Source organism: Grampus griseus, assembly GCF_964374135.1.
Source record: "Grampus griseus genome assembly, chromosome: 16".
Lineage (NCBI taxonomy): Eukaryota > Metazoa > Chordata > Mammalia > Artiodactyla > Delphinidae > Grampus > Grampus griseus.
Genome location: NC_139010.1, coordinates 27,497,334 through 27,524,046, shown reverse-complemented (window position 1 = coordinate 27,524,046; position 26,713 = coordinate 27,497,334). Strand labels below are relative to the sequence as shown.

Genomic DNA, 26,713 nt, shown 5'->3' with positions numbered 1-26,713 from the left:
TGCATGGGTTTATCTCTGGGCTTTCTATCCTGTTCCATTGATCTATATTTCTGTTTCTGTGCCAGTACCATACTGTCTTGATTACTGTAGCTTTGTAGCATAGTCTGAAGTTCAGAAGCCTGATTCCTCCAGCTCCGTTTTTCTTTCTCAAGATTGCTTTGTCTATTCAGGGTCTTTTGTGTTTCCATACAAATTGTGAAATTTTTTGTTCTAGTTCTGTGGAAAATACCATTGGTAGTTTGATAGGGATTGCATTGAATCTGTAGATTGCTTTGGGTAGTATAGTCATTTTCACTATGTTGATTCTTCCAATCCAAGAACATGGTATATCTCTCCCTCTGTTTGTATCGTCTTTAATTTCTTTCATCAGTGTCTTATCGTTTTCTGCATACAGGTCTTTTGCCTCCTTAGGTAGGTTTATACCTAGGTATTTTATTCTTTTTGTTGCAATGGTAAATGGGAGTGTTTCCTTAATTTCTCTTTCAGATTTTTCATCATTAGTGTATAGGAATGCAAGTGACTTCAGTGCATTAATTTTGTATCCTGCTACTTTACCAAATTCATTGATTAGCTCTAATAGTTTTCTGGTAGCATCTTTAGGATTCTCTATGTATAGTATCATGTCATCTGCAAACAGTGACAGCTTACTTGTTCTTTTCCCATTTGGATTCCTTTTATTTCCTTTTCTTCTCTGATTGCTGTGGCTAAAACTTCCAAAACTATGTTGAATAATACTGGTGAGAGTGGGCAACCTTGTCTTGTTCCTGATCTTAGAAGAAATGGTTTTAGTTTTTCACCATTGAGAACGATGTTGGTTGTGGGTTTGTCATATACGGCCTTTATTATGTTGAGTTAGGTTCCCTCTATGCCTACTTTCTGGAGAGTTTTTATCATAAATGGGTGTTGAATTTTGTCAAAAGCTTTTTCTGCATCTACAGAGATGATCATATGGTTTTTCTCCTTCAATTTGTTAATATGGTGTATCACATTGATTGATTTGCATATATTGAAGAATCCTTGCATTCCTGGGATAAACCCCACTGGATCATGGTGTATGATCCTTTTAATATGCTGTTGGATTCTGTTTGTTAGTATTTTGTTGAGGCTTTTTGCATCTATGTTCATCAGAGATACTGGCCTGTAGTTTTCTTTTTTAGTGACATCTTTGTCTGATTTTGGTATCAGGGTGATGGTGGCCTCGTAAAATGAGTTTGGGAATGTTCCTCCCTCTGCTATATTTTGGAAGAGTTTGAGAAGGATAGGTGTTAGCTCTTCTCTAAATGTTTGATAGAATTCGCCTGTGAAGCCATCTGGACGTGGGTTTTTGTTTGTTGGACGATTTTTAATTACCGTTTCAATTTCAGTGCTTGTGATAGGTCTGTTTATATTTTCTATTTCTTCCTGGGTCAGTCTCAGAAGGTTATGCTTTTCTAAGAATTTGTCCATTTCTTCTGGGTTGTCCATTTTATTGTCATATAGTTGTTTGTAGTAATCTCTCATGATCTTTTGTATTTCTGCAGTGTCAGTTGTTGCTTCTCCTTTTTCATTTCTAATTCTGTTGGTTTGAGTCTTCTCCCTTTTTTTCTTGATGAGTCTGGCTAATGGTTTATTAATTTTGTTTATCTTCTCAAAGAACCAGCTTTTAGTTTTATTGATCTTTACTATTGCTTCCTTCATTTCTTTTTCATTTATTTCTGATCTGATCTTTATGATTTCTTTCCTTCTGCTAACTTTGGGGTTTTTTTGTTCCTCTTTCTCTAATTGCTTTAGGTATAAGCTTAGGTTGTTTATTTGAGATTTTTCTTTTTTCTTGAGGTAGGATTGTATTGCTATAAACTTCCCCTTTAGAACTGCTTTTGCTGCATCCCATAGCTTTTGGGTTGTCGTGTTTTCATTGTCATTTGTTTCTAGGTATTTTTTGATTTCCTCTTTGATTTCTTCAATGATCTCTTGGGTATTTAGTAGCATATTGTTTAGCCTCCATGTGTTTGTATTTTTTAGTTTTTTTCCTGTAATTGATATCTAGTCTCGTAGCGTTGTGGTTGAAAAAGATACTTGATACAATTTCAATTTTCTTAATTTATCTAGGCTTGATTTGTGACCCAAGATATGGTCTATCCTGGAGAATGTTCCATGAGCACTTGAGAAGAAAGTGTATTCTGTTGTTTTTGGATGGAATGTTCTATAAATATCAATTAAGTTCATCTTGTTTAATGTGTCATTTAAAGCTTGTGTTTCCTTATTTATTTTCATTTTGGATCATCTGTCCATTGGTGAAAGTGGGGTGTTAAGGTCCCCTAGTATTATTGTGTTACTGTCGATTTCCCCTTTTATGGCTGTTAGCGTTTGCCTTTTGTATTGAGGTGCTGCTATGTTGGGTGCATAAATATTTACAATTGTTATATCTTCTTCTTGGATTGATCCCTTGATCATTATGTAGTGTCCTTCTTTGTCTCTTGTAAGTCTTTATTTTGAAGTCTATTTTGTCTCATGAGAATTGCTACTCCAGCTTTCTTTTGATTTCAATTTGCATGGATTATCTTTTTCCATCCCCTCACTTTCAGTCTGTATGTGTCTCTAGGTCTGAAGTGGGTCTCTTGTAGACAGCATATATACGGGTCTTGTTTTTGTATCCATTCAGCCCTTCTATGTCTTTTGGTTTCGGCATTTAATCCATTTACATTTAAGGTAATTATCAATATGTATGTTCCTATTACCATTTTCTTAACTGTTTTGTGTTTGTTTTTGTAGGCCTTTTCCTTCTCTCGTGTTTCCTGCCTAGAGAAGTCCCTTTAGCATTTGTTGTAACGCTGGTTTGATGGTGCTGAATTCTCTTACTTTTGCTTATCTGTAAAGGTTTTAATTTCTCCATCAAATCTGAATGAGATCCTTGCTGGGTAGAATAATATTGGTTGTAGGTTTTTCCCTTTCATCAGTTTAAACGTGTCCTGCCACTCCCTTCTGGCTTGCAGAGTTTCTGCTAAAAGATCAGATGTTAAACTTATGGGGATTCCCTTGTATGTTATTTGTTGTTTTTCCCTTGCTGCTTTTAATATTTTTTCTTTGTATTTAATTTTTGACAGTTTGATTAATATGTGTCTCTGCGTGTTTCTCTTTGGGTTTATTCTATATGGTACTCTTTGTGCTTCCTGGACTTGATTGACTATTTCCTTTCCCGTGTTAGGGAAGTTTTCAACTATAATCTTTTCAAATATTTTCTCAGACCCTTTCTTTTTCTCTTCTTCTGGGACCCCTATAATTCAAATGTTGGTGCATTTAATGTTGTCCCAGAGATGTCTGAGACTGTCCTCAATTCTTTTCATTCTTGTTTCTTTATTCTGCTCCCAGGCAGTTATTTTCACCATTTTATCTTCCAGGTCACTTATCCGTACTTCTGCCTCAATTATTCTGCTATTGATTCCTTCTAGAGTAATTTAATTTCAGTAATTGTGTTTTTCATCACTGTTTGTTTGCTCTTTAGTTCTTCTAGATCCTTGTTAAATGTTTCTTGTATTTTCTTCATCCTGTTTCCAAGATTTTGGATTATCTTTACTATCATTACTCTGAATCCTTTTTCAGGTAGGTTGCCTATTTCATCTTCATTTATTTGGCCTTGTAAGTTTTTACCTTGCTCCATTGTTTGTAACATATATTTTTGTCCTTTGATTTTTTTTTTGATGGGTGGTGCTGTGTTCCTGTCTTACTGGTTGTTTGGCCTGAGACATCCAGCACTGGAGTTTGCAGGCAGTTGGATTAGAGCTGGGTCTTAGTGCTGTGATTAGGACCTCTGGGAGGCCTCACTCTGATTAATATTCACTGGGGTCTGAGGTTCTCTGTTAGTCCAGCGGTTTGGACTCGGAGCTCCCATCACAGGAAGTCGGGCCTGACCTGTCACTGGCCTGGGAACCAAGATCCCCGCAAGCTTCGTGGTGTGGTAAAAAAAAAGAAAAAGAAAAGGAAGGAAAGAAAGAAAGGAGCAGTAGAATATCAAAGTGTAAAAAACAAAATTAAATTAGAAAGATAAAAAATATTAGGAAAAATAAAACTATAATTTAAACAACTGCAACAAGGTAAAATAAAACCACAACAGAAAAAAGAAGAAAAAAAAGGGGTGGGGTGAACAAGCCAAAAGGAGAGAATAATAACAAAGTATAAAGAATATAGTAAAATTAGAAAAAGTAAAAGATTTATTAGGAAAAATAAAAATATAAAAGAATCAACAACAATGAATCAACAAGGTGAAACAGAACCCCAATCTAAAAGAGGAAAAAAGAAAGAAAGGAAAAAAAGAAAAGCCTTGGCTATGTGGGCGGAGTTTAGGTGGTGGTGGAACTTAGCAGGGGTGGAGTTTAGGGTGGGGCAGGATATAGGTGAGTGGGGGAGTGACATTTGGGTGTGGGACAGGGCCTAGGCTCCAGAACCCACTCAGCCGTAAAAGGCCTTGGGGGTGGGGCCTTGATGGGGCAGTGTTTAAACATGGGGCGGGGCCTCTGCTTAGGACCTGCACGGGAAGGAGAGAGGCTGCACGTGGAAAGGAGGGCCTCTGAAGTGTGGAGTTCTGGAGTTTGGAGGTAGGGCCCTTAGTGAGGGTGTATGGGTGGGGTTTAGGCCCAGCGTGTTGGAAGGTGTCTCTGAGTGTAGAGGTGGGACCTTTGGTGGGGGTGTGGGGGCGGGGCTTGGGTTCTGCAAGGCAGGAGGGAGGCTCTGAGGGCAGAGGATTAGGCCCAGGAACCCAATAGACCCCCTGGTGCATAAGTGGACAGAGAAGGTGCTGGCCCGGTTCCCTTCCATTCCTTTGTGCCCCTCCCCCATTGTCTCCCTCAGGGTCCCCTCTGCTGCTGATGGACCCCTAACCATGGGTGGGCCCTGCTGGGTGTACCAACTCCTCCCCTCCCTCAGCCACCACTCAGGGTTGCCAGTCCCAGAGGTCCAGCCTTTACTTTTGCTCCCCCTTCCCTCCCTCCCACTCCTGCAGGCCCGTGCGGCTGTAGGGGGCCTCAGTGGGCAGAGGATCAGGCCTGGCATCTCAGCAGGCTCCTGGGAGCCCAAGTGGGTAGGAGAAACCTGGCCACGATCCCTGTTGATCCTCTGCCCTCCCAATGCTCACCCAGTTTCCCCCTTCAGGCATGGGATCCCTTCCCCCAGCCGCCCCTCAGGGATGCCAGTCCCCTCCCTTCTCCACTTCTCTTCCCCCTTCACTCCCCCCAATGCCCCACGTCCTACCTGGTTGCTGGGGGTTCCTCCCGTCCCCTTAGGTGTCCGTGGTCCCCCACCGGTGCCTGGTAGGTACCCTAGTTGTGCAGAGACGCGAATTCCGCGTCTTCTTAGTATGCCATCTTGACTCTGCCCCCTATGAACCGATTTATTACTGTTGATATCACCATTATTTTTTTTATTCTCTTGACTTAAGGAGGTTACACCTCTCTCAGAAAGGTCCAAAAATTGAGAAATCTAACAAAGACAAAATTCCACACTACCATTCAAGCTTCTAAGTAAGTTTTAAAATATTCATGGTTTCCCTGTGTGGACCATTGAAATAAATCCTTATTCCGCAGTTTTTAACCCATAACTTCCCTCTTTAGGATCACATTTGATGTATCTAGTATCATATTTTCTCTGTGTGACCTACTTTATGTTCGAATTAGTGTGTTTTCCAGAATATGGTCACCTATCCCTCTGGTTGGATACCTCACCGTTTTTGACCTTTTTTTTAATACACTAGAATGAGCTTTTCTCTTGGGAGTAACAATGTCTATTGTCTACCTATGTTTGCTTGACTTCTTGAATTTGAAATTAAATGGGAGGTTTTTGTAGAATAATGAAGTATTTTCCCTTTTCATCAGGTTTTATGGCACTTGGACATCTTCAGACGTAGCTTTAGGCAGCTTACAACTCACAAATGCATGGGAGATTCCTGCATCTTTTGTGCTCTCAAGGTAAATACTTCAAATTTGTTTCTTCTCACTGTCATTAGGTTAATGATCAATATTAAGGTGGTTTGGTTATTCAGGTTGATGCTAAAGAATTTGTTACTGCATTATTTGCATGTGGTTTAGTACAAAGGATAAGTATGATTAGTTTTGCTTGTTTCAAATAACTACTACTTGGTTTAGGTATTCTGTTTCTCTGAACCTTTTGCCCATACAACTCTATTTAATGTGATTGGATACTATTTAAACTTGCTTAGACTTTGAGTATTTATCCGAAAAGCTAACACTAAATTTTCGTTTTGAAAGAATAAACAACCAACTGTTTTTCATGGAATTAAATATTGTCTATTAAAGCTAAATTTAGCAACAAACTCTTTCTATTAAGAAAAGCCAGGGGGCTTCCCTGGAGACACAGTGGTTGAGAGTCTGCCTGCCAGTGCAGGAGACATGAGTTCGAGCCCTGGTCTGGGAAGATCCTACATGCCATGGAGTGACTAAATCCATGTGCCACAACTACTGAGACTGCGCTCTAGAGCCCCCGAGCCACAACTACTGAGCCCGTGTGCCACAACTACTGAAGCCTGTGCTCCTAGATCCTGTGCTCCGCAACAAGAGAAGCCACCGCAATGAGAAGCCTGCGCACCACAATGAACAGTAGCCTCCGCTCGCCATAACTAGAGAAAACCCGCGTGCAGCAATGAAGACCCAACACAGCCAAAAATAAAAAGAAAAAAATTTATTAAAAAAAGAAAATCCAGGGCTTCCTTGGTGGTGCAGTGGTTGACAATCCGCCTGTCGATGCAGGGGACGCGGGTTTGTGCCCTGGTCCGGGAGGATCCCACATGCTGCGGAACGGCTGTGCCCGTGAGCCATGGCCACTGAGCCTACGCGTCCGGAGCCTGTGCTCTGCAACGGGAGAGGCCACAGCAGTGAGAGGCCCGCGTACCACCAAAAACAAACAACAACAACAACAACAACAACAAAAAGAAAATCCAGTACTAAAATTTTGCCATTTTCCCATTCCCTAATATTTCCTATTATCACATGTAATAATCAATAGGTTCTTTATATCAGTTGTGTACCCCATTATCTGACTCCAAGTTTTCCATTTCTGAATAAAATGAAACTGAGGATTCATTTAGAGACAAATAAAATGCCCTAATGCGAGAGAGTTCTCTTTAGGTAAGTTGCTAAAGAGAAAGAACTAGGATGTGGAAGGGCCCATTCTCTATTACTTTTCCAACACTCATCCTTGCTGTTTTCTTGGTCCTGATATACAATGGGTTATTTATGGTTGGATGAGTATGCCAAAGTTCTGAGTAAGCTTCTAGAGTCATTTTTCAGTCTGATGAAGTCTGAACTCTTGGTTTGTCACAGGGATGCTTGGTTGTGATCATTATTAATTTAGTTGCTTTTATACCTGAGAGCAGGAATTGTGACCAAAAAATCCAGGAGAATTTCGCAGTTAAATTTGCAACAACTGACTCAAAACAGTTTTTTGACCAACATCAGTTTGAAGTTTTAGTCCATGGTAGGCAGATATTTCTGGAAAGAGATAACTGAGTCTTCTGAACTTTTTGCCACTAGGGTCACAAATATCTTTTTTTTTCCACCCTTTGTTTGGAACCATTATAACTTTTAGCAAAATATAGAATATAAATTATTGGTTAATAATTAAAAAAGAGTCATGTACCACAATGTTCATTGCAGCTCTATTTACAGTAGCCAGGACATGGAAGCAACCTAAGTGTCCATCAACAGATGAATGGATAAAGAAGATGTGGCACATATATACAATGGAATATTACTCAGCCATAAAAAGAAACGAAATTGGGCTTCCCTGGTGGCACAGTGGTTGAGAGTCTGCCTGCCGATGCAGGGGACACGGGTTCGTGCCCTGGTCCGGGAAGATCTGACATGCCGCGGAGCGGCTAGGCCAGTGAGCCATGGCCACTGAGCCTGCGTGTCGGAGCCTGTGCTCCGTAATGGGAGAGGCCACAACAGTGAGAGGCCCGCGTACCGCAAAAAAAAAAAAGAAACGAAATTGAGTTATTTGTAGTGAGGTGTTTGGACCTAGAGTCTGTCACACAGAGTGAAGTAAGTCAGAAAGAGAAAAGCAAATACTGTATGCTAACACATATATATGGAATCTAAAAAAAAAAAAAAAACATGGTTCTGAAGAACCTAGGGGCAGGGCGGGAATAAAGACACAGATGTAGAGAATGGACTTGAGGACATGGGGAGGGGGAAGGGTAAACTGGGACGAAGTGAGAGAGTAGCATGGACATGTATACACTACCAAATGTAAAATAGATAGCTAGTAGATAGCTAGTGGGAAGCAGCTGTATAGCACAGGGAGATCAGCTCGGTGCTTTGTGACCACCTAGAGGGGTGGGATAGGGAGGATGGGAGGGAGACGCAAGATGGAGGGTATATGGGGATATATGTCTATATATAGCTGATTCACTGTGTTATACAGCAGGAACTAACACAACATTGTGAAGCAATTATACTCCAATAAAGATGTTTTAAAAAATTATTGGTTAATTGGGGAGTTTAAATATGAAATTTTAATAAAACCAGATTTTTTACAGTTGTAACATTTCTGACTATGCCCATTCAGACAGAAGTCCATCCAAAAGAGCATTCGGCTTGATTTTTCTGAAAGGTACATTGGCATTAAGTATCTAACTTTAGATAAACAAGAAACATAGTGGTCCTTTGGTCAGCAAGTCCAAGGGGAGTCTGGTTCATGGCATTAAAACCAAAAATACAAGGCAAGTTACTTGCTAGAGATCTGAATACTGGAGAAATCCCTGGTAGAACTATCTCCTGAAACTGGAAACTCCTATCTGTAACAAGAAGGGATGACGGAAATTACATGACCCTCTGACATGCCTTTGATTAGTCAGGACTGTGCCATTTTCTTCACTGACCCAGATGGGACTCTGGAGAACTGGCTGTCATAGTCTTGCTATGTTTCATTTTCCACAGGGACAAATTGTTACTTTAATATAAATCAATATAATTATATAAGTCAGAAAGATAAAGGAAACCAATCACCAGACCTTATGGGACACCTTCTGAAATAGCCAGTTACAGAAAGGAAGTTGTTTTTCAAGCTAAAGGGGCTGAGGTTGTATCTTGGGAGTTTTTCAGAGAAGCAGTTGCTTATGATGGATAGGTAAATGGGCTTAGTGGATCAAAGGCTGTGTTTTGGGTCTTTTTATAAGCTGAAGATGTGTGGAAATTCTGATGCTTTCCTCATCACATCATTGCCTGATCTATCCATTAGATTTATTTTCCTTCACTGCCTCTTTTGCTGTATTGGAAGATTAAAAATTTGATTTTTTTTCCCCTAAAGTGCTTTTCAATCTCTCAGTGCTAAATAAATGTTAAATAATTAGGCTCTAATTTGCACATACTTTGTTTTAGATGGCATTGTTTGCATTCTTTTAATTATTGTGCACTTAATTTGAAAATTATACTCTTAGACTTTCCAATAAACGTGCTTAGATAACTCTTTATTTGTATAGACAAAAAGGAAATTAGATCCCTACTTCATGTTATACCAAAAGTAAGAATTTCAGATGAATTAAGGAGTAAAATGTGAAAGACAATATACTTCGTTTTAGAAGAAACTATGAGAGAATATCATGGCCTAAGGGATAGAGAGGATTTAATAAATAAGACATGAAAAATGCAAAGTTAAAAAGCTTGATACGTTTTACTATAGAAAATTCAAGAACTTCTGTTCATCAGAAGACTCCATAAAGACAATAAATATACAAGGCTACAAATTGGGAGAAAATATCTGCAATATATATAATCAACAGAGGACTGGTAACCAACATAGAACTCCAGAGAAGAATTCTCATGAAGAATAAGTAAATAATAAAATGAGTCAACAGGAAAATGGACAAAACACATAAACAGGCATTTCTCGGAATGGGAAACCCAATTGATATTTAAGCGTATGAAATAGGCTTACCCTCTTTAGTAATGTAAGAAATGTAGATTAAACCATACCCTTCAGATTAGTAGAAATTTAAAAGTCAGATAAAATTGTTACCTACAAGGTAGAATAATGAGAATTTACATAAATTTTTGGTTGGAATATAAATTGATACCACTATTTAGGAAACCAGTTTGTCATTACATTTGTCAAATAAAATTGAAGTAGCAGGTACCCTACTACTCAGTAATTCTACTCCTGGATATTCGCTGTAAGAAACTTCCTTGTACATACATACCAGAAGATATGTTTGGGGATGTTTAAGGTAGTATTTTTTTTGTGATTACAGAAAAATGAAACAACCCATTCCAACTCTAATATAATCGATTAAAAAATTATGGTTTATTCCTAGAGTAGTAGTTTATTTCACTTCTATATAGTTGTGAAAATGGATAGCCTGCAGCTACATGTATCATTTTGAGTTAATCACACAAGCATTACAGACAGCCATCAACTTACGATGGTCTGACTTAACGATTTTTGACTTTCTGATGATGTGAAAGCGATATGCATTCAGTAGAAACCTTACTTTGCATTTTGATCTTTTCTTGGGCTAGTGATATATATGGTATTATACTTTCTTGTGATGCTAGGCAGCTGTAGCACGCCTCAGCTCCCAGTCAGCCACACAATCATGACGTTAAACAACCTATACACTTATAACCATTCTGTACCCATACAAACGTTCTGGTTTTAACTTTCCGTACAGTATTCAATAAATTCGATCAGATATTCAACACTTTATAATGAAGTAGGCTTTGTATTAGATGATTTTGCCCAACTGTAGGCTAATGTAAATGTTCTGAGCAAGTTTAAGGTAGGCTAGGCTAGGCTATGATGTTCAGTAGATAAGTTAGGCATGTTTTCAATTTACAGTGGGTTTATTGGGATGTAACCCCATCATAAATCAAGGAAGATTTGTATATTGAATGAAAAAAGCAAGTCACAGAAGACTGCTAAACTATGATTCCATTTATATACAAATCCAAAACAGGCAGAATAAATAACATATTGTTCCGGGATACATACATATGATAAAATTGTAGAGAAAAAAGGAATGATTTTCACAAAATTCAGGATAATGGTTACCTCTGGAAGGTGGAATGGGTAGGATATAATCATTTGTGGATACTCAAACTCAATTTTTCCATTCTTAAATTGTGTGGCAGTCACATGAGCATTTATTTATTATTCTTTGGCTGTGTATACACATCATGTTTGTTCTTTATTTGAATGATGATTTTTATTATAAATATAGAAAAATACTGCAATCATTCTGGAAAGTATACTAAAGTGTAAAGAGGAAAACTGAAAATAGCCTGAATTCCACCACAGGAATTATCATTTCTCTTTATGCCTCCTCTCTGGTCTATAATATTTCTAGTAATAGGTCTTTTTGCCCACCGTTTTAGTAAAAAGAGTACTTCTTTTTTTCAGGCCCTTAATTGCCTTTCCATCTCTAGTATCTTCCTATTTCATTTGTTCTAACCTAAGACTACCCTGGAGTGCTATTTTGAAGTTACTACCTTCTTATAATCTTGAAGTGCCTCCCAGTTGTCTCTTCAATCACTTAGAAAAGCAGGATTATGGACATTTAAAAAACTAATTTCACACTTCCTTTTCCCTTCCTCTCCTTCCCCAGGCACTCCATTTCATCTATGATAGCAGATGGTATACTTACTATGCATGCCTCTTAGACATTGCATTGCAGACAGATGTCATTCACTTTGCCTGCATCCCTTGGCACCCAAAATAATAACAAAAATAATAACAATAAACAGAACAATAACACATCCCTTTTAAGCCAAACCACATCTGCCTTTCAGAAATTTATCTTCTTCATGAAGTTTTAAAAATACTATATCTACATCCGTAATTGATTTTAACAGTGTTTAGCATGGCTGAATGGGTTTTTGGGAAGGTGGCCCAGCTTTTCTTTTGGTGTTCCTCACAGTGCCTGGACCATAATATAAACACAACTTTTCTGGGTTCATATAGTCTTTTAGTACTTCTTGGTATTTTAGTTATGGAGTTTAGGGTATTGCCTTTTCCTTTTCTTTTTCTTTCTGTCTTTTATATTCGCTCTCACTCTTGTCCTGTTTAATAGAGATTTTCATATTGTGACTTTTGGTCTCATACTTTTTTTACTAAGTTTACTAATCTAGGCCTTCATGCCTCATTTAGTAAGGGAAGGGAGAGATGTGGGGGAGGGGAGGAGGGAGGCAGGAATGGGGGTTGATGGTGGGAAAGATCTGCTGACGTAAGAAGTCAAAGTCTGGGATTCTGTCTGTAGAGCAGTTATCTGGTATCCTGCCATTAAGTTACATGTTAACTTTGTGGTGTCCCAGTGTGGGTGTATTCTATATATTTTTTTCTCTATGGGTGTAATTATATATATTTTTCTCTGCCTCCTATTTAAAAAGAAGGAATATTTGATGAGGCTAATAAGAATTCCTTTTTGCTGATACTTCATGACCTGTTTGCATTCTTTAATGCTGTTTGATTTGTAAAATTCTTATTTCTTAGATTTTTTTTAAAACAAGAGATTCCAAACTTCCTGAATTTGAAGTACTCTGCAAAACTTGCCAGTTCTTTATAAAGTCAGAATTCTTTATGTTAGAGCATAATTGCTTATCTCTAGAACCTACTATTAAGTACAAAAAGAAACACAAACATGTTCCTTGATGAGTCAGAAGCTAGCTAACTTTCCCTTAATCTGATGTTTGGATGAAGGATTTGCCCTTCCAAGTCTGGCTGAAAGATATGTGTCCCTGCTCTCTCTGCAGTTGTTTACTTAAAATGCATTTACTACTGGCCTTATGTGAATACCTTTTGGATCATGTCTTCTTCAATATTTTTGTTTTTTTCTTCTGCTCTATGAACGTCTGCCAGTAGTCCTGTGCCTAGTGATCTTCATTGGTACCATAGTATATGTTGCATCCAGTACTTTTTGGTGGTTTGTACACAATGTTTATGATAATCCATTTCTTTTGGTCCTGTAAAATATAGTGTTTTTTTCTTTTCTGTGTTACTTGACACTAAGTCCCTAAAGTAATTACAGTCTCAAAATCTTGCATGCAAATTATTAATGAAGAATTTGTGTTAGTCTGTCTTTCTGCTTACTTTGAACTGCAATGCATTTCAACTCTGACTTAGCAAATAGAAGAGATTTGTGGGGGACTTCCCTGGTGGCGCAGTGGTTAAGAGTCTGCCTGCCAATGCAGGGGACACCGGTTCGGGCCCTGGTCCGGGAGGATCCCACATGCCGCGGAGCATCTGGGCCCGTGCACCACAACTATTGAAGCCCGCGTGCCTAGAGCCCATGCTCTGCAGCAGGAGAGGCCACCGCAGTGAGAGGCCCATACACCGCAATGGAGAGTGGCCCCCGCTCACCGTGCAACTAGAGAAAGCGCTTGCGCAGCAGCGAAGACCTAGCACAGCCAAAAATAAATAAATGAAAACATAAATTTATATAAAAAAAAGAGAAATTTGTGTGCTAATTACCCTGTCCCTTCTAAAATACCAAATTTATTCCCACCTAGTATTACTGAAAGATTTTTCCTGACCTAAACTGTTGTCATGCCTATAGCCCAGAGCTCTGATTTATTATTCATATTGAGTCTGCTCTTACACCCTGGCCCCCAGGGTATGACTTGACTTTGGTATTGGTTTATTTATTTATCTCTGTCCAGAGGAGGAAATCCGTCCTCTGTACTTAGTATGCCACAAAGATTTTGTTCTCCTTCCAGGGATTGTACTAGAGGCTTTACAGTGCCAGGATGTAGGACAGAGTGTTTTTTGTTATAGGCGAAGAAGAATGCTGCATTGATTGATTAAATCCAACAAACCTTCTCAATTAGTGATTTTTTTTAAAGGATGTTAGTATAAGGAATAAAAGCCAGGGAATGGTGGTGGTGATGGAGGTAGGTAGGTAGGAAATAGGTTTTTGTATATAGGGGTCCTGGAATGTAAGTCTGTACCTGTAGAACAGTAAGACTGTTGTGAAGGGGCAGGAAAGTCTGTGTTCTGCTGATAGCTCACTTGTTAATTGGGGGGAAATTTGAGAGTTCAGGGAACAAATCTCTCGATATTTTTTTATTGTGTACCATGTAGCTATTCCTCTACTGGGGACTGAAGCATAAACATATCGAGTAATGTGGTATAAGGAATTAGTCTGGTCATTTTTTTGTAGACTGTAGGAATGGAAGGTTCTTCATTGTCCTATAGTCATGGCCACTATCAGAGGAGTAAACCCATTATCCTAGACTGGCTATTTATTTAAGCCAGGAAATTAGATTTCTAGTATGTTACCTGGAAATTTTAGCTAGTAATAAATAGCCCTCACATAAGGAAGGTATGTCCTTATGTCTAATGCACCTATCCATTTGAATTGAACTTCCTTCCTGTTATGCTTATCTATGTGATATGAACATATTTGTGTGGTCTTTTGGTTAACCTTTCTTTTTTTTTTTTTTTGCGGTATGCGGGCCTCCCACTGTTGTGGCCTCTCCCGTTGAGGAGCACAGGCTCTGGAGACGCAGACTCAGCGGCCATGGCTCATGGGCCCAACCGCTCCGCGGCATGTGGGATCTTCCCGGACCGGGGCATGAACCCGTGTCCCCTGCATCGGCAGGCGGACTCTCAACCACTGCGCCACCAGGGAAGCCCTGGTTAACCTTTCTTAAAGTTGTATTAGGCTGTACCTAAATATTCTTCTTTTTTTAAAATTAATTTATTTTATTTTTGGCTGCCATGAGTCTTTGCTGCTGTGTGCGGGCTTTCTCTAGTTGCAGCAAGTTGGGGCTACTCTTCGTTGCGGTGCGTGGGCTTCTCATTGCGGTGGCTTCTTTTGCTGCGGAGCATGGGCTCTAGGCGTGCAGGCTTCAGTAGTTATGGCTCGCGGGCTCTAGAGCGCAGGCTCAGTAGTTGTGGCACCCAGGCTTAGTTGCTCTGCATCATGTGGAATCTTCCTGGACCAGGGCTTGAACCCTTGTCCCCTGCATTGGCAGGCAGATTCTTAACCACTGCACCACCAGGGAAGCCCTGTACCTAAATATTCTTGACTAATTTAGTCATTGACATAACTTGGATAGTATAAAACTCAGGCTCTTATCCTTTTAAAAATTCTGGAGTTCAGAATTTTACATGGTATTTCAAATAGAGGGGTATGACTATAAGGAAAAATATAGCAGATCATCATGATTCTTTCCAGAGTTTATGGCAGAACCTGAAACTTATACAATCTCAAAATCTTTGTTCATGTCCAGACGGGTCCCCCTTTTTATTTCCCCTGTGGGGTAAGTGGCTTTGATTCTTAAAATTTGATTTGAATACTGTTGGTCATCTTTAAGGTCCTACATTTCTGATCTTGGCAAAAATTCCAGAATGACTGTTACATTTTTATAAATCTCAATATTAGTTTATGATTTCCCACTAAAAGCAATACTATTCCCTGGTGAATTTGGCCTGTCTCTGTCTGTCCACTGTCTTGAGGTCTTGTTGTTTCTATCTGTGTCTCTGCCTTTGTGTATGTGGGTGTCATTTTTGCATAGGTAGCAGGAATGCGTGTGAAAGGTAAGTTTATGACCGTCTTTTGCTTCACCACTGTAAGTCCAAGGTATTGGGTTATAAATTGAATGCAAATAAAGCCCTAAACTCATGGGGAGATATGGTATTGGTAACTGAATTTGATTTAAACGGACTGATATAGGTTATGTGGGTAATTTTCTAATAAGGAAGTTTAGAAGGTAGCTATTTTAAGACATAAGGTTAAAGAATCTCAAGAGAGAAACTGGCCAGCTGTTCTCTGCTTTCTCTTCCTGGAGCAAGAATTTCTGTTAAACTGACTGCATACCTTTTTCTGAGTGTGGTAGTGGTATTATGGTTAAGTGTTTTTTTCAGTTTTATTGCGGTATAATTCACAAATAAAAATTATGAGATTTAAGGCACACAACTTGATGTTTTGGTATATACGTATATTGTGAAATGATCACTACAACAAGCTAATTAACATAGCCATCACTTTACATAGGTACCTTTCCTTTTGTTTTTACTGCATAAATGTCACTTCAGAATTGTCACTGAATTGTCACTAAAGTTGTTATATTTAACAACTTTAATTTGAAGAACACATATTTGGTCAGCTCATAGACTACAAACCTTGGGAGTTGCAGCTCACACTTGTCAGGGGAGATGTAATCACTGATTCTGTTATATCACAAAAAAATCACTGAACACTAGAGAAAGGGTTTGTTATATGGTTATGTTTTAAACAAAAAGGGTTCTTATTTTTTAGAGGCATATCCTGACATATTTACAGATGAATAATGTCTGGCATTTGTTTCAAAATGATCTGGGAGGAGGGTGGGTGGTATATATGAAATGAGATTGGCCACAGGTTAGTAATGGTTGAGGTTGGATGATAGGTACATGGGAATTTATTGTGCTATTTTGTCTACCCTTGTATGTTTGAACTTTTTTTTTTTTTTTTGCGGTACGCGGGCCTCTCACTGCTGTGGCCTCTCCCGTTGCGGAGCACAGGCTCCGGATGTGCAGGCTCAGCGGCCATGGCTCACGGGCCCAGCCGCTCCGCGGCATGTGGGATCCTCCTGGACCGGGGCACAAACCCGCGTCCCCTGCATCGGCAGGCGGACTCTCAACCACTGCGCCACCAGGGAAGCCCTGTTTGAACTTTTTGGCAATAAAATGTTAAAAATCCAGTGTTACTGGTTTGGATGCCAAAATGGTAAATATTTCAATATTCTTTCCCCTCTTGAAAGAAAACGTTCAACATTCTTTTGAACATACAAATCTAGGGTGAAAGTTCTATTTTCCAGCAGTCAGTGACTCTCAAGGAGTAGCTCCTTTATTTTCCTTTCAAAGGGTTGTGTTTACAAACAGACTCGATTGGCCACATCTAGGTTTATGGTTTATTTAGGTCTATGATTTACAGGAGGTGTGGAAAAAAAGGGATAGTTATGAAAGCCAAAATGATAGATTTGGGAAGCTTAGATCAAGAAGAGAAACTCTAAGAATTGAGTTAGTAGTAGTGTATAACATGTGTCACGCCTTTGTAGAAGGTGTTGCTGGACACCTCTCAGGGATGAGTTGAACTGCTGACTGGGGCACTTTTCAAAGACCTTGGGCCCATAAAGCATCAAATTTAGTGACAGCCCTTTTTCTTGACCTGTATCTTCTCTACTCATGACTTCTTTTTGATGCAAAGATAGAAAATTCTGAGAGAGAAATAGACAGCTGTTCCCTCCTTAAAGACAAAGTCTGTGTTTTAGGGGGAAAAAAAGGAAGAACTTAAGCAACAGCTGCATTTGTAGATGACAAAGCACAAAGACTTTCTGTCTTTATGGCACTTTTATCTTATTTACGTGGTTTTTACTAATCCAAATAATTATATGCTCCTGTGGGTAGAATTGTTTGCTACTTGATCCAAGAGAGATGGATGGGGAAGCACCTGCTTTTAGTCATTAGTCTTGTTGCTTTTGCACTGCATCCAAGAAAATAGTTAACAGACAAAAAGTAATTTGCCTTTTCCTGAGAGTGAAAAGGAAGACCTCTTTGGTTTCACTCTGTGAAGAACGGCAGAGAGAAACCTCAAAGGTGGGTTTTTTCTTTATTGAAGTGAAACCATCAGGGACCCCACAGGGGAGAATGATTCCTGGGTTTTGGTTCTTCCTGCCCTTTCTCCCTCTCTGCCATAGAACTCAGCAATTGGAAGAATACCAGTTTTTGTTCCTTATTGGTGCTACCACCTGTTCTTATTGCTGAACTAAATGTTCTTGGCTTTCTTTGGTGTGAACAGGATCTCCCTCTGGGAAAGGTGGGAGGAGGGTGAAAAAGGGAACAGGAGGAGGCCCATTCCTGCCTTGTGCTCATGTGAGAGGGACACACAGGGGTTAGTGTGCTGCCCTAACAGAGGGGCTTTGTGCTACAGCTTCTTCCAGAGCTGCAGCTCACAGATGCATGCTGGGCAGGCTCAGGCTGCGTCATCCCTGATACACTTGCTTCTTCCTAACAGTGGCAGAGCAATACCGGTAACAATAATTAAAATATTGAATAAGAAAATAAAGAAGATGCAGGCAGAGGCTATTCTGAATACATTCAGATACTCAGTGTGTGTGGAGAAAGCTGTTCGTAATTAAGAGGTTAAAAAAAGAGTAGCATGGAGATGATGCCACTGAACACAAGAGCCAGATCTGTTGTTGCATATCCACTATGGGCACAGTCAGAGCTCTGACTTTAAGTCTTTCTTTTTCTGTGCTAAAACCCTTGTTATCTAGGTCATGGGAAATCTGCCTCTCTTGAATACAAGCAGCAGAATAGAGAAGAATTTCTTCCTTTGTACCTAGACCTTAGAGACTGGGTAGGTAGCTCAAGGTAGAAGCCTTTCTGACTCTCAAGGCCCTTCTTCATACATCAGTAGCAGGCAGTAACCTAAAATGAATCCCAAATAGAATGATTATAATAACAGTTAACACTTAGATAGCACTTTGATATGGTCAGACTTTAGTCTAAGATATAAGTAGAAAGATAGATAACTTATTTAATCCTCAAATAATCCTAGGAGGTAAATACTATTATTAATTCTCTTTTAGAAGAGGAAACTGAAGCATAGAGAAGTTAGGTAACTTGTCCAAGGTCATATAGATGGTAAGTAACAGGGCTGGGATTTTGAACCCAAATACTATGGTTCCAGAGTCCATACTCTTAACTATTACTCTATGCCATCTCTCAGTGCATCTCTGTCCTTTCTCAAACAAGGTCATCTGAACCACAGAACACAGAAAGTATTTTGAGTGACTATTTTCTTAATTCTCTCTAGGATGGTAACATAACTAGTACTATGCATAGGAGAGAAGTTAATTCATTAGGAACTGTTGCTTTAGAGTATTAATTCTTGAGGAAACCCAGTTGAGAGAGACTAAAGGGGCTGCAGTTTGCATTTGTTGTGTTTGTACAGAACTACCCTGAAACTAATTTTCCATCGGTTTGTCTTGGAACCGGTTTAAGACTCTGAACAAAGGACCAAACCTCATCCATCCCTTGCTCTAGAGGTAGAGCCTTTGTCAGCATTAATGTCTTACCATTAACAGTTGAGAAGAGTGGCAGGTTAGGATATGATAGTGGTCACTAAGTTTTGCAAAGCTGAGGTGACTTCCCTTCAGCATATCATTAAGTGTTCAGATCACCTTATGTAGAAGCAGCCACTACTTCTTTTCCTACCTTCCTTTTCCTTTTTTCTTCACATTTCCCCAAGTTTCAAAATCCCATTGGTCACTTGACAGATATCCAGTTGCCCTCTAGGAGTGTTTAACTGTGGACCCAGACCTTTACTTTTGGTCTAGTTTAAGGAGTCACTGATAGACATTCTTCCACTTCCAGCACAAATTATGGAAGGTCTTGCTCTGTCTTTACCTGATCTTATAATAGACTTGTTAAAACTTTCTAGGTCACTCCAAAATAAAGTAATTATAATAGATTTCCCCCCAGCCCCATGCTTATTAAGTAATACTAAATATGTTTTTCTGGTGCTGCCTCCTCCACATCATATGGAATTGTTTGTAGGGCAATAATAGCAGAGTTCATAGTAAATTGTTCTCAAGTTGCTATAGGGATAGATGTTCAGTGTGTATGAGGTGGAATGATGCTAGTAAGAGAACAGAGGTCTCTTGAAATTAGCAGAACAAGGTTTAGTCCCATTTTGCTTGAACCAGTTGTGTTACCTTAAGAAAAATTTTCACCTTTTCTAGGTGATTCTTTATGTGCTTATAAAAGAGAAGGGAGGGCTTCCCTGGTGGCGCAGTGGTTGAGAGTCCACCTGCCGATGCAGGCGACACGGGTTCGTGCCCCGGTCCGGGAAGATCCCACATGCCGCGGAGCGGCTGGGCCCGTGAGCCATGGCGGCTGAAATTGCACGTCCAGAGCCTGTGCTCTGCAACAGGAGAGGCCACAACAGTGAGAGGCCCGCATACCGCAAAAAAAAAAAAAAAAAAGAGAGAGAGAAGGGAGTTAATATTTTCCCTTAATAAGATCTAACCATATAAAATCATTCATTCAAAACTAGTTGTTGATGGCCTACATGCCATTACTATTATAGATGCTGGGAGTGTAGCAAGGAATTAAAGGGCAAAAATTTCTGTCTTCATATTCTAGAGAGTACAGTTAGACAATAAATAAGTAATATACATGGTATGACTGCTGGTAAAAGTGCCAAAGGGAAAAATAAAACAAGTAAGTGTGGGAAGTTTAGAAAGAGTGGGTGGAGCTTGCAATTTTAAATAAAATGATCCAGAAACACTACATTGAGAAGGTAATATTTGGGTAAAAATTTGAAGGGAATGAGTGACTGAGCTACTGCAAGTAAAATGTCAAGTAAAATGAGGACCAATAATTAGCCATTCTAGGTTGGTGGGACCTCCTATTCTTAGCTCACATAAGTAGGTTTATAAAAGTGATCTAATTTCTGGTCTCGTTAGTAAGTCTGAGAGTAACCCTGGAATTTTTTAATATGAATAAATTACTAATGAGGATTTCAAGCTGGTGACATTCTTTGGCATGTTGACATGTAACTAATTTATCTGGTGGTTTAGTGTGGATCTGGGCTATGTGATGTCAAGGAGCACTTTCTAAAATCTCTGTGCAGAGGATCCAATACCACTTGAGAAGGACACCTCAAAGCAGGTGCCACTTGTTGCCACTCTTTGTTTCCATTCTCTGGATATCATATTCATCATTGTTTCAGATATAGGTAAAGATGGAGAAGGTAGATACATTTAGTTACACCAAAATAAAAAACTGCTGCACTTGAAAGATACCAGAAGACTAGAAGAAGGTATTTTCTGCAAGTAATACTCATAGAAGACCCAGAAAAACTAAATGTAGTTAGAAAGACTAAAATTAACCGGTCTGACTGTATTAATTGCTGATAAGGATATGGGGAAATTTATTTATATTCATGCACTGGTAGAAGTTTAAGCTGGCATAGCCTCTTTACAATAGCAAAAAATTGGAGACTGTTAAAATATCTGTCAATAAAGAAATGGATAAATAGATGTGATATAGTAACATGATATAATACTATACAAATGGATAAATAGATGTGATGTAGTAACATGATATAATACTATACAGCAGGGGAAAAGGATGAAATATATGGCTAACCTCAAAAAGAATGCTGAATTTTTTAAAAAAGTAAAATTCAGTGTGATACTTTTTACATGAAAGACACATACACACAAGCATACTATGTATTATTGAGGGTTATGTACATACACACACACATATATACACACATACAAATATATGTAAAAGTATTATAAACAGAAGATTGTGCAACAAACTCATAGTGAGTGACTGGTCTTAAAGGGAACTTTAGCTTTATCTGTAGATTGGAAGTAAACATGATAGAATGTTTATTTCTTAGTGTTAGACACGTAGGTATTTGTTATATTATTCTTTTTACTTTTGGGTAATTTTATACTAGCTAAACAATTTAAAAGAAGGGGCCAAGTTTCATACGATGAGCCCCCAGAGAATAATTTACCAATTCAGTGACATATAATTTATCTTTATTTATTGTAGACCATCTACCTCTTTCTATATCAGAGGAAATCAGAGGTAACTGCATTGCATTAACTCATGACAACGGTCTCTCCTAATGAGTCCTTGATAGTATCACACTCAGATGGAAGAGCAAGGATCCTTATTAGCACATATCATGCCCTTTATTATGAGTCTCATTTTTTTTTACTTTTTTATAACTAACTGCAAGCATATCAACACATTCAAAGTACATTTGGCTCCATAGCTGTAAGCATGGAGATCCTAGCATGACAGACTGGGATGCCTCGAAGCTCAGTAACAGCATTGTGCTTTTCCCCTTGTCTAACCTCTTCCCTACAGGGAATCTTTAACCAGTTTCAGTGCAGTACTGAAAAAGTGCTTCCATCTGACACTCTCCGCAGTGCTCTGGCAAAGACTTTTCAGGATGAACAGCGTTTCCAGCTGGGAATTATGGACGATGCTGCGGAGTGCTTTGTAAGTGCTGGCCTCTGGCCCTCTTTGATATGGGGTGAGACTGTGGATGGTCTCCATCAGGGACTGGCTACTTTACTGTGCTCCTGGTCTCTACAGTTATAACTAGGAATTTCCCTAGTTTCTATAAGTTGTTTCTGCTACTAAAGTATGAATTGCCTAGTGGATTTATTCTTTTTCCTTCAGGCTTAGGGTAGTTTTGTGCTTGCCATCGCACAGAACAGTAGCTCTCACCTTCAGAGGAGACAAGGCCCATTAAAATACAAATTTCTGGGCTCAACTCCCTTGAGTTTCTGTTTCAGTATGTCTGGAATGGGTCCCAAGAATATCTCTTAACAAGTTCCTAGGAGATGCTAACACTGATGCTGCCGGTCTGGGGACCACAGTTTGAGAGCTCCTGCATAGTAAAGATAATTAAACAGGGAATAGCTGAGTCCTTAGCACAAGTGTGATGTGCTATGTACATGGCTACTTTGCTCCCAGTGACTTTTAGTAGAGGACCCTAACGCTTCTCAACTCTGGGTTCTATTCATCAACCTTCAAAAGACTCTATGCAACCATTAAACAATCTGAGTGATATATATCCTATTATAGGGTAAAATATAGGCCAAAATCAGGGGTGCCCCTGAGAAACTGGATCACTGATTTATTGCTGGTAGGAATGAACAATGGTATACCACTCTGGAAAACACTGGCAGTTTCTTAAAAAACTAAACTTGCAAACTACCATATGATTCAGCAGTTAGATTCCTGTACGTGAATCCCAGAGAGATGAAAACATATGTTCATACAAAAACCTGTACGTGAATGTTCAGAGAAGCTTTATTTGTGATAGCCCCAAAGTAAAAAAGCCCAGATGCTTTTAATGGGTAGATGGTGAAACAAACTGGGGTACTTCTATATCAGGGAATACTGTGCAGCAATAAAAAGGAATGAGCTGTTGATTTATGTAACAAGTTGAATGATCTAAAGGGAGTAATGATGAGTGAAAAACGCACTATCAATAGGTTATGTACTATATGATCTCATTTATTTAACGTTCTTGAAATAATAAAATTATAGAGATGGGACAACATGTTAGTGGTTGCTAAGGGTTAGGTTTGGAATTGAGTGGGTACAGTGTTAAAGGAATAGCAGAAGGGAGCTTTGTGGTGATGAAAGAGTTTTATATCTTAATTGTGGGAGTGTTTACACGACTATACATGTGATAAAATTGCATGGAGCTACACATACACACAAATGAATGCATGTAAAACTGGTGAAATCTGAATAAACTCGGTGGATTTTATTGATGTCCATTTGCTGGTTTGGATATTGTATTATAGTTAAGTAACATGTCACCTGTGGAGGAAACTGGGTGAAGGGTACATGGAGCTCCTGTATAATTTTTTTGAAACTTTCTGTGAATTTATAATTATTTCAAATTAAAAATTAAAAAAAAAAATCAGTGGTATTCCTCCCTTCAAGGAGGATTGCTGTTTCTCTGAGTAAACTGCCAACAAATTTGTACTTTTGTCTACGTACTGCTTTTTGTCCTTCCCTATTAGGAAAACCTCCTGATGCGGATTCACTTCCACATTGCTGATGAAACCAAAGAGGACATATGCACTGCCCAACACTGCATCTCCCACCAGAAATTTGCAATGACGTTGTTTGAGCAGGTGAACCTTATTTCTATTCCCATCACTTCTTAGACCTTTTCTTCAAGAACACTTTATCCTAGGATGTAGGATGTCAAATGGGTGCCAAAACAGTTAATGACTGTGGCTGCTGGTTTTGCTTTTTTCTCCCTGGGCTTAGTGTGTATGTACTAGCTGTGGCGCCACTTCTGATCCGCTGCCTTTCATCCAGATGGTGCATTATATCTCCACTACTTCCCTTTGGTGAGTCTTATAGGGTTCTCTGTTTGTATACTTAGGCAGTCCTTCAGTTGACTGGGTTTTAACTGAAGGTACCCAAATAGCTTGTATCCTTATTGCTGAGTATTTGCTGTATTGTAGGAACTCAGAACAGTAATTTAAAAATAACCTTGTTTTCCTTCTTTCCTCTCCCATCTGTCCCCTTTTCTTAGTCTCAGGTTCTGGCCAGCAGAGTGGGAGGAGGAATGGGGATTCTATGAGCTTTGGATTTAGGGACAGGCAGGCACACTTACTCTGTGGGATACTGAGGCTGGTCAGGATGAGGGGCTTTGGCATAGTGGGCAGAGGAAGAAAGTCAAACATGTGAGTTAGGAATTTGCATGAATGATTTAGCTATAACCCTGTACAACTCCCAACATCATCCCCCTTCAATTCCCCATCTCGAAGCAATCAGGCTATTTGTATGCTGGAAAGACGAGAAAAACCCTCACCAAGCATGTTTGGTGAGCTGCTGCAGAATGCCAGCACCATGGGGGATCTGCGGAACTGCCCGGTGAGTTAAGTGAGGGGTGGGGTTCAGAGTGGGGAGGGAAACCCTGAGATTAGTGGAATTGAGGCAGAGTCAGTGGGCAACATTTCTCACTAGCATTATATATGTATTTCAGAGCAACTGTGGAGAGAGGATTCGGATTCGCCGTGTGTTGATGAACGCTCCACAGATTATCACAATTGGGCTGGTATGGGACTCGGACCACTCAGACTTGGCAGAGGATGTCATTCACAGCCTGGGCACCTGCCTTAAGCTGGGTGACGTGAGTGTTAGTTACCTTTATCTCTTACTTGGAGTTCTTCTAACTTACTATTGCTCAAGGGCAGTGAACTCTGAACACAAAAGTATATCCTAAATGACAAATATTAAAGAGTTTTGAAAAAATATATTGTGTGTATCTGTACACTCAAAAGCAAAGGCTTTTGGGAAGATATGGGATGATCTTGGCCTTGAAAGACAGAATGGGCAGAGCTTAGCTACTGTTAAAAATCAAATAGAGTTATCATATGCTCTACTTATCATTAGTTAATACCAGTGTAGAATAGGGAAGTGTATTCAACCATGGGAGGTAGTAAGGTCAAAGAAGTGAGCAGTCCTGTCTAGTTCTGCTATGGGAGGAGAAGAAGGTAGAAGTTGATGACATGAGTCCTAGAATATTAAATTCATGGTAGGAACCAACATCTGCTGAGAAGGTAATGAAGTGGCTTGGAAGAGAATTCTAGTGGAAACAGACTTCAGACACGGGCTGTTTACCTTATCAGCGGCGTACCCTATTATAGGTACAGCCAGGATTTTCCTTCAGTCAGAAAGTCTGTGGTTTCCTTTCTGCTGGTTTCCCTCTGGGATGGTCCTGTGACTAAGGAGATCCCTTGTTGTTTTTTAATGTCATTAAGCCATGGTTGAGAATAAGTGAACCATCTGGGATCTTACTTTAGGTCTCCTTGCCAAGGAGTCTCTGACATAGTAGGCTATGCACAATTAAAGATCATTTTTCTAAATTTCTATAGCCTACATATTCTGTTCTATTCTAGCTTTATTTTTATGATTGATTTTTCAACCAAACAGATTCCTCAAGGCAAGAGTCCTTGCCTTCAAATATTTTGTGTATCTCTTAACACCTAGGACAGTGCTAGATATCTAGGAATTGAAATGTTGGTAACCAGTATGGTGGGATTGCTCCCCCTAAGGGCTTTCTTACCTTCTACTTAGTGTCTCAACAGGAAATTTATATTTGTGGCACCAGCTGATAAATAACCTTTGAAACTTGAGAATGTTTTGTTTTTATGTTTTTTTAACATTCCTGGCTCATATTAGAATAGGCCCCAGCAAGAAAATATTATTAAAAGGTATGAAGAGGACTTCTCTGGTGGCACAGTGGTTAAGAATCCGCCTGCCAATGCAGGGGACACGGGTTCGATCCCTGGTCCAGGAAGATCCCACATGCTGCGGAGTAACTAAGCCCGTGCGCCACAACTACTGAGCCTGCACTCTGGAGCCTGCATGCCACAACTACTGACGCTCACGCGCCTAGAGCTCATGCTCCACAACAAGAGAAGCCACCGCAATGAGAAGCCCACACACTGCAACGAAGAGTAGCCCCCGCTTGCTGCAATTTGAATGAATGAATGAATGAATAAATAAATAAATAAAATAAAAGTTATGAAGAAACATCACCACATTACCAGTTTGGTCACTATCTCTCTGACATTTCGCTAAAATTTTGCCTTTTTATGTTCATTTCTGATGATTAATATGGATTAGCAAAAGGAGAAGCAAGTCAGTACCTTAATTAAGAAATGATGGAGTCTGCTGAGAGATGATGTGAGAGGGCTGAGTATGTGACTATTCTTTCCTTTCTCCTCTTTCCCCACAGCTGTTTTTCAGAGTGACAGATGACCGGGCCAAGCAGTCTGAACTGTACTTAGTAGGAATGATCTGTTACTACGGCAAACATTATTCTACATTCTTTTTCCAAACAAAGATCCGCAAATGGATGTATTTTGATGATGCTCACGTCAAGGAGGTAGGAATATTCAAGTCCTTCTTGACGTGTTTGGTGAATGGAACAAAAAACTGTGGACAGTTACTTGTCTTCAGTGTTTCATTTTCATAATTTTAATGTCTGTCTGCCTATCTATTGAATTTATGAGAGTGTCAGTCTTGTCTTCCCCAACAGACCAAGTTCCTTGAGGACAGGATCAATTTATCTTCTGTTATTTTCTCGGAATCACCTCACCAGCATTCAGAACCATTCTGAATTTATAGTTGAAAGGGCTTTTCAAAAAATGTGTTAATTCGTTGATTTGAGCGA

The 26,713-nt window shown here is 39.4% G+C and overlaps 1 protein-coding gene across 16 annotated transcripts in view; it reads left to right on the top strand.

Moving 5' to 3' along the window:
- USP54 (ubiquitin specific peptidase 54) overlaps nucleotides 1-26,713 on the top strand; it is a 149,257-nt gene that overhangs the window by 81,854 nt on the left and 40,690 nt on the right. For 9 of the 16 annotated variants that reach the window (XM_082673120.1, XM_082673119.1, XM_082673124.1 and 6 more), the window contains 7 exons: nucleotides 5,844-5,936; nucleotides 21,862-21,996; nucleotides 23,541-23,654; nucleotides 23,794-23,876; nucleotides 24,300-24,405; nucleotides 24,518-24,670; nucleotides 26,276-26,425. In XM_082673120.1, the coding sequence (XP_082529246.1) occupies nucleotides 5,844-5,936; nucleotides 21,862-21,996; nucleotides 23,541-23,654; nucleotides 23,794-23,876; nucleotides 24,300-24,405; nucleotides 24,518-24,670; nucleotides 26,276-26,425 (834 nt within the window). The remainder of the gene's footprint in view (nucleotides 1-5,843; nucleotides 5,937-21,861; nucleotides 21,997-23,540; nucleotides 23,655-23,793; nucleotides 23,877-24,299; nucleotides 24,406-24,517; nucleotides 24,671-26,275; nucleotides 26,426-26,713) is intronic. The other 7 variants (XM_082673114.1, XM_082673113.1, XM_082673125.1 and 4 more) reach the window with 1 other exon arrangement.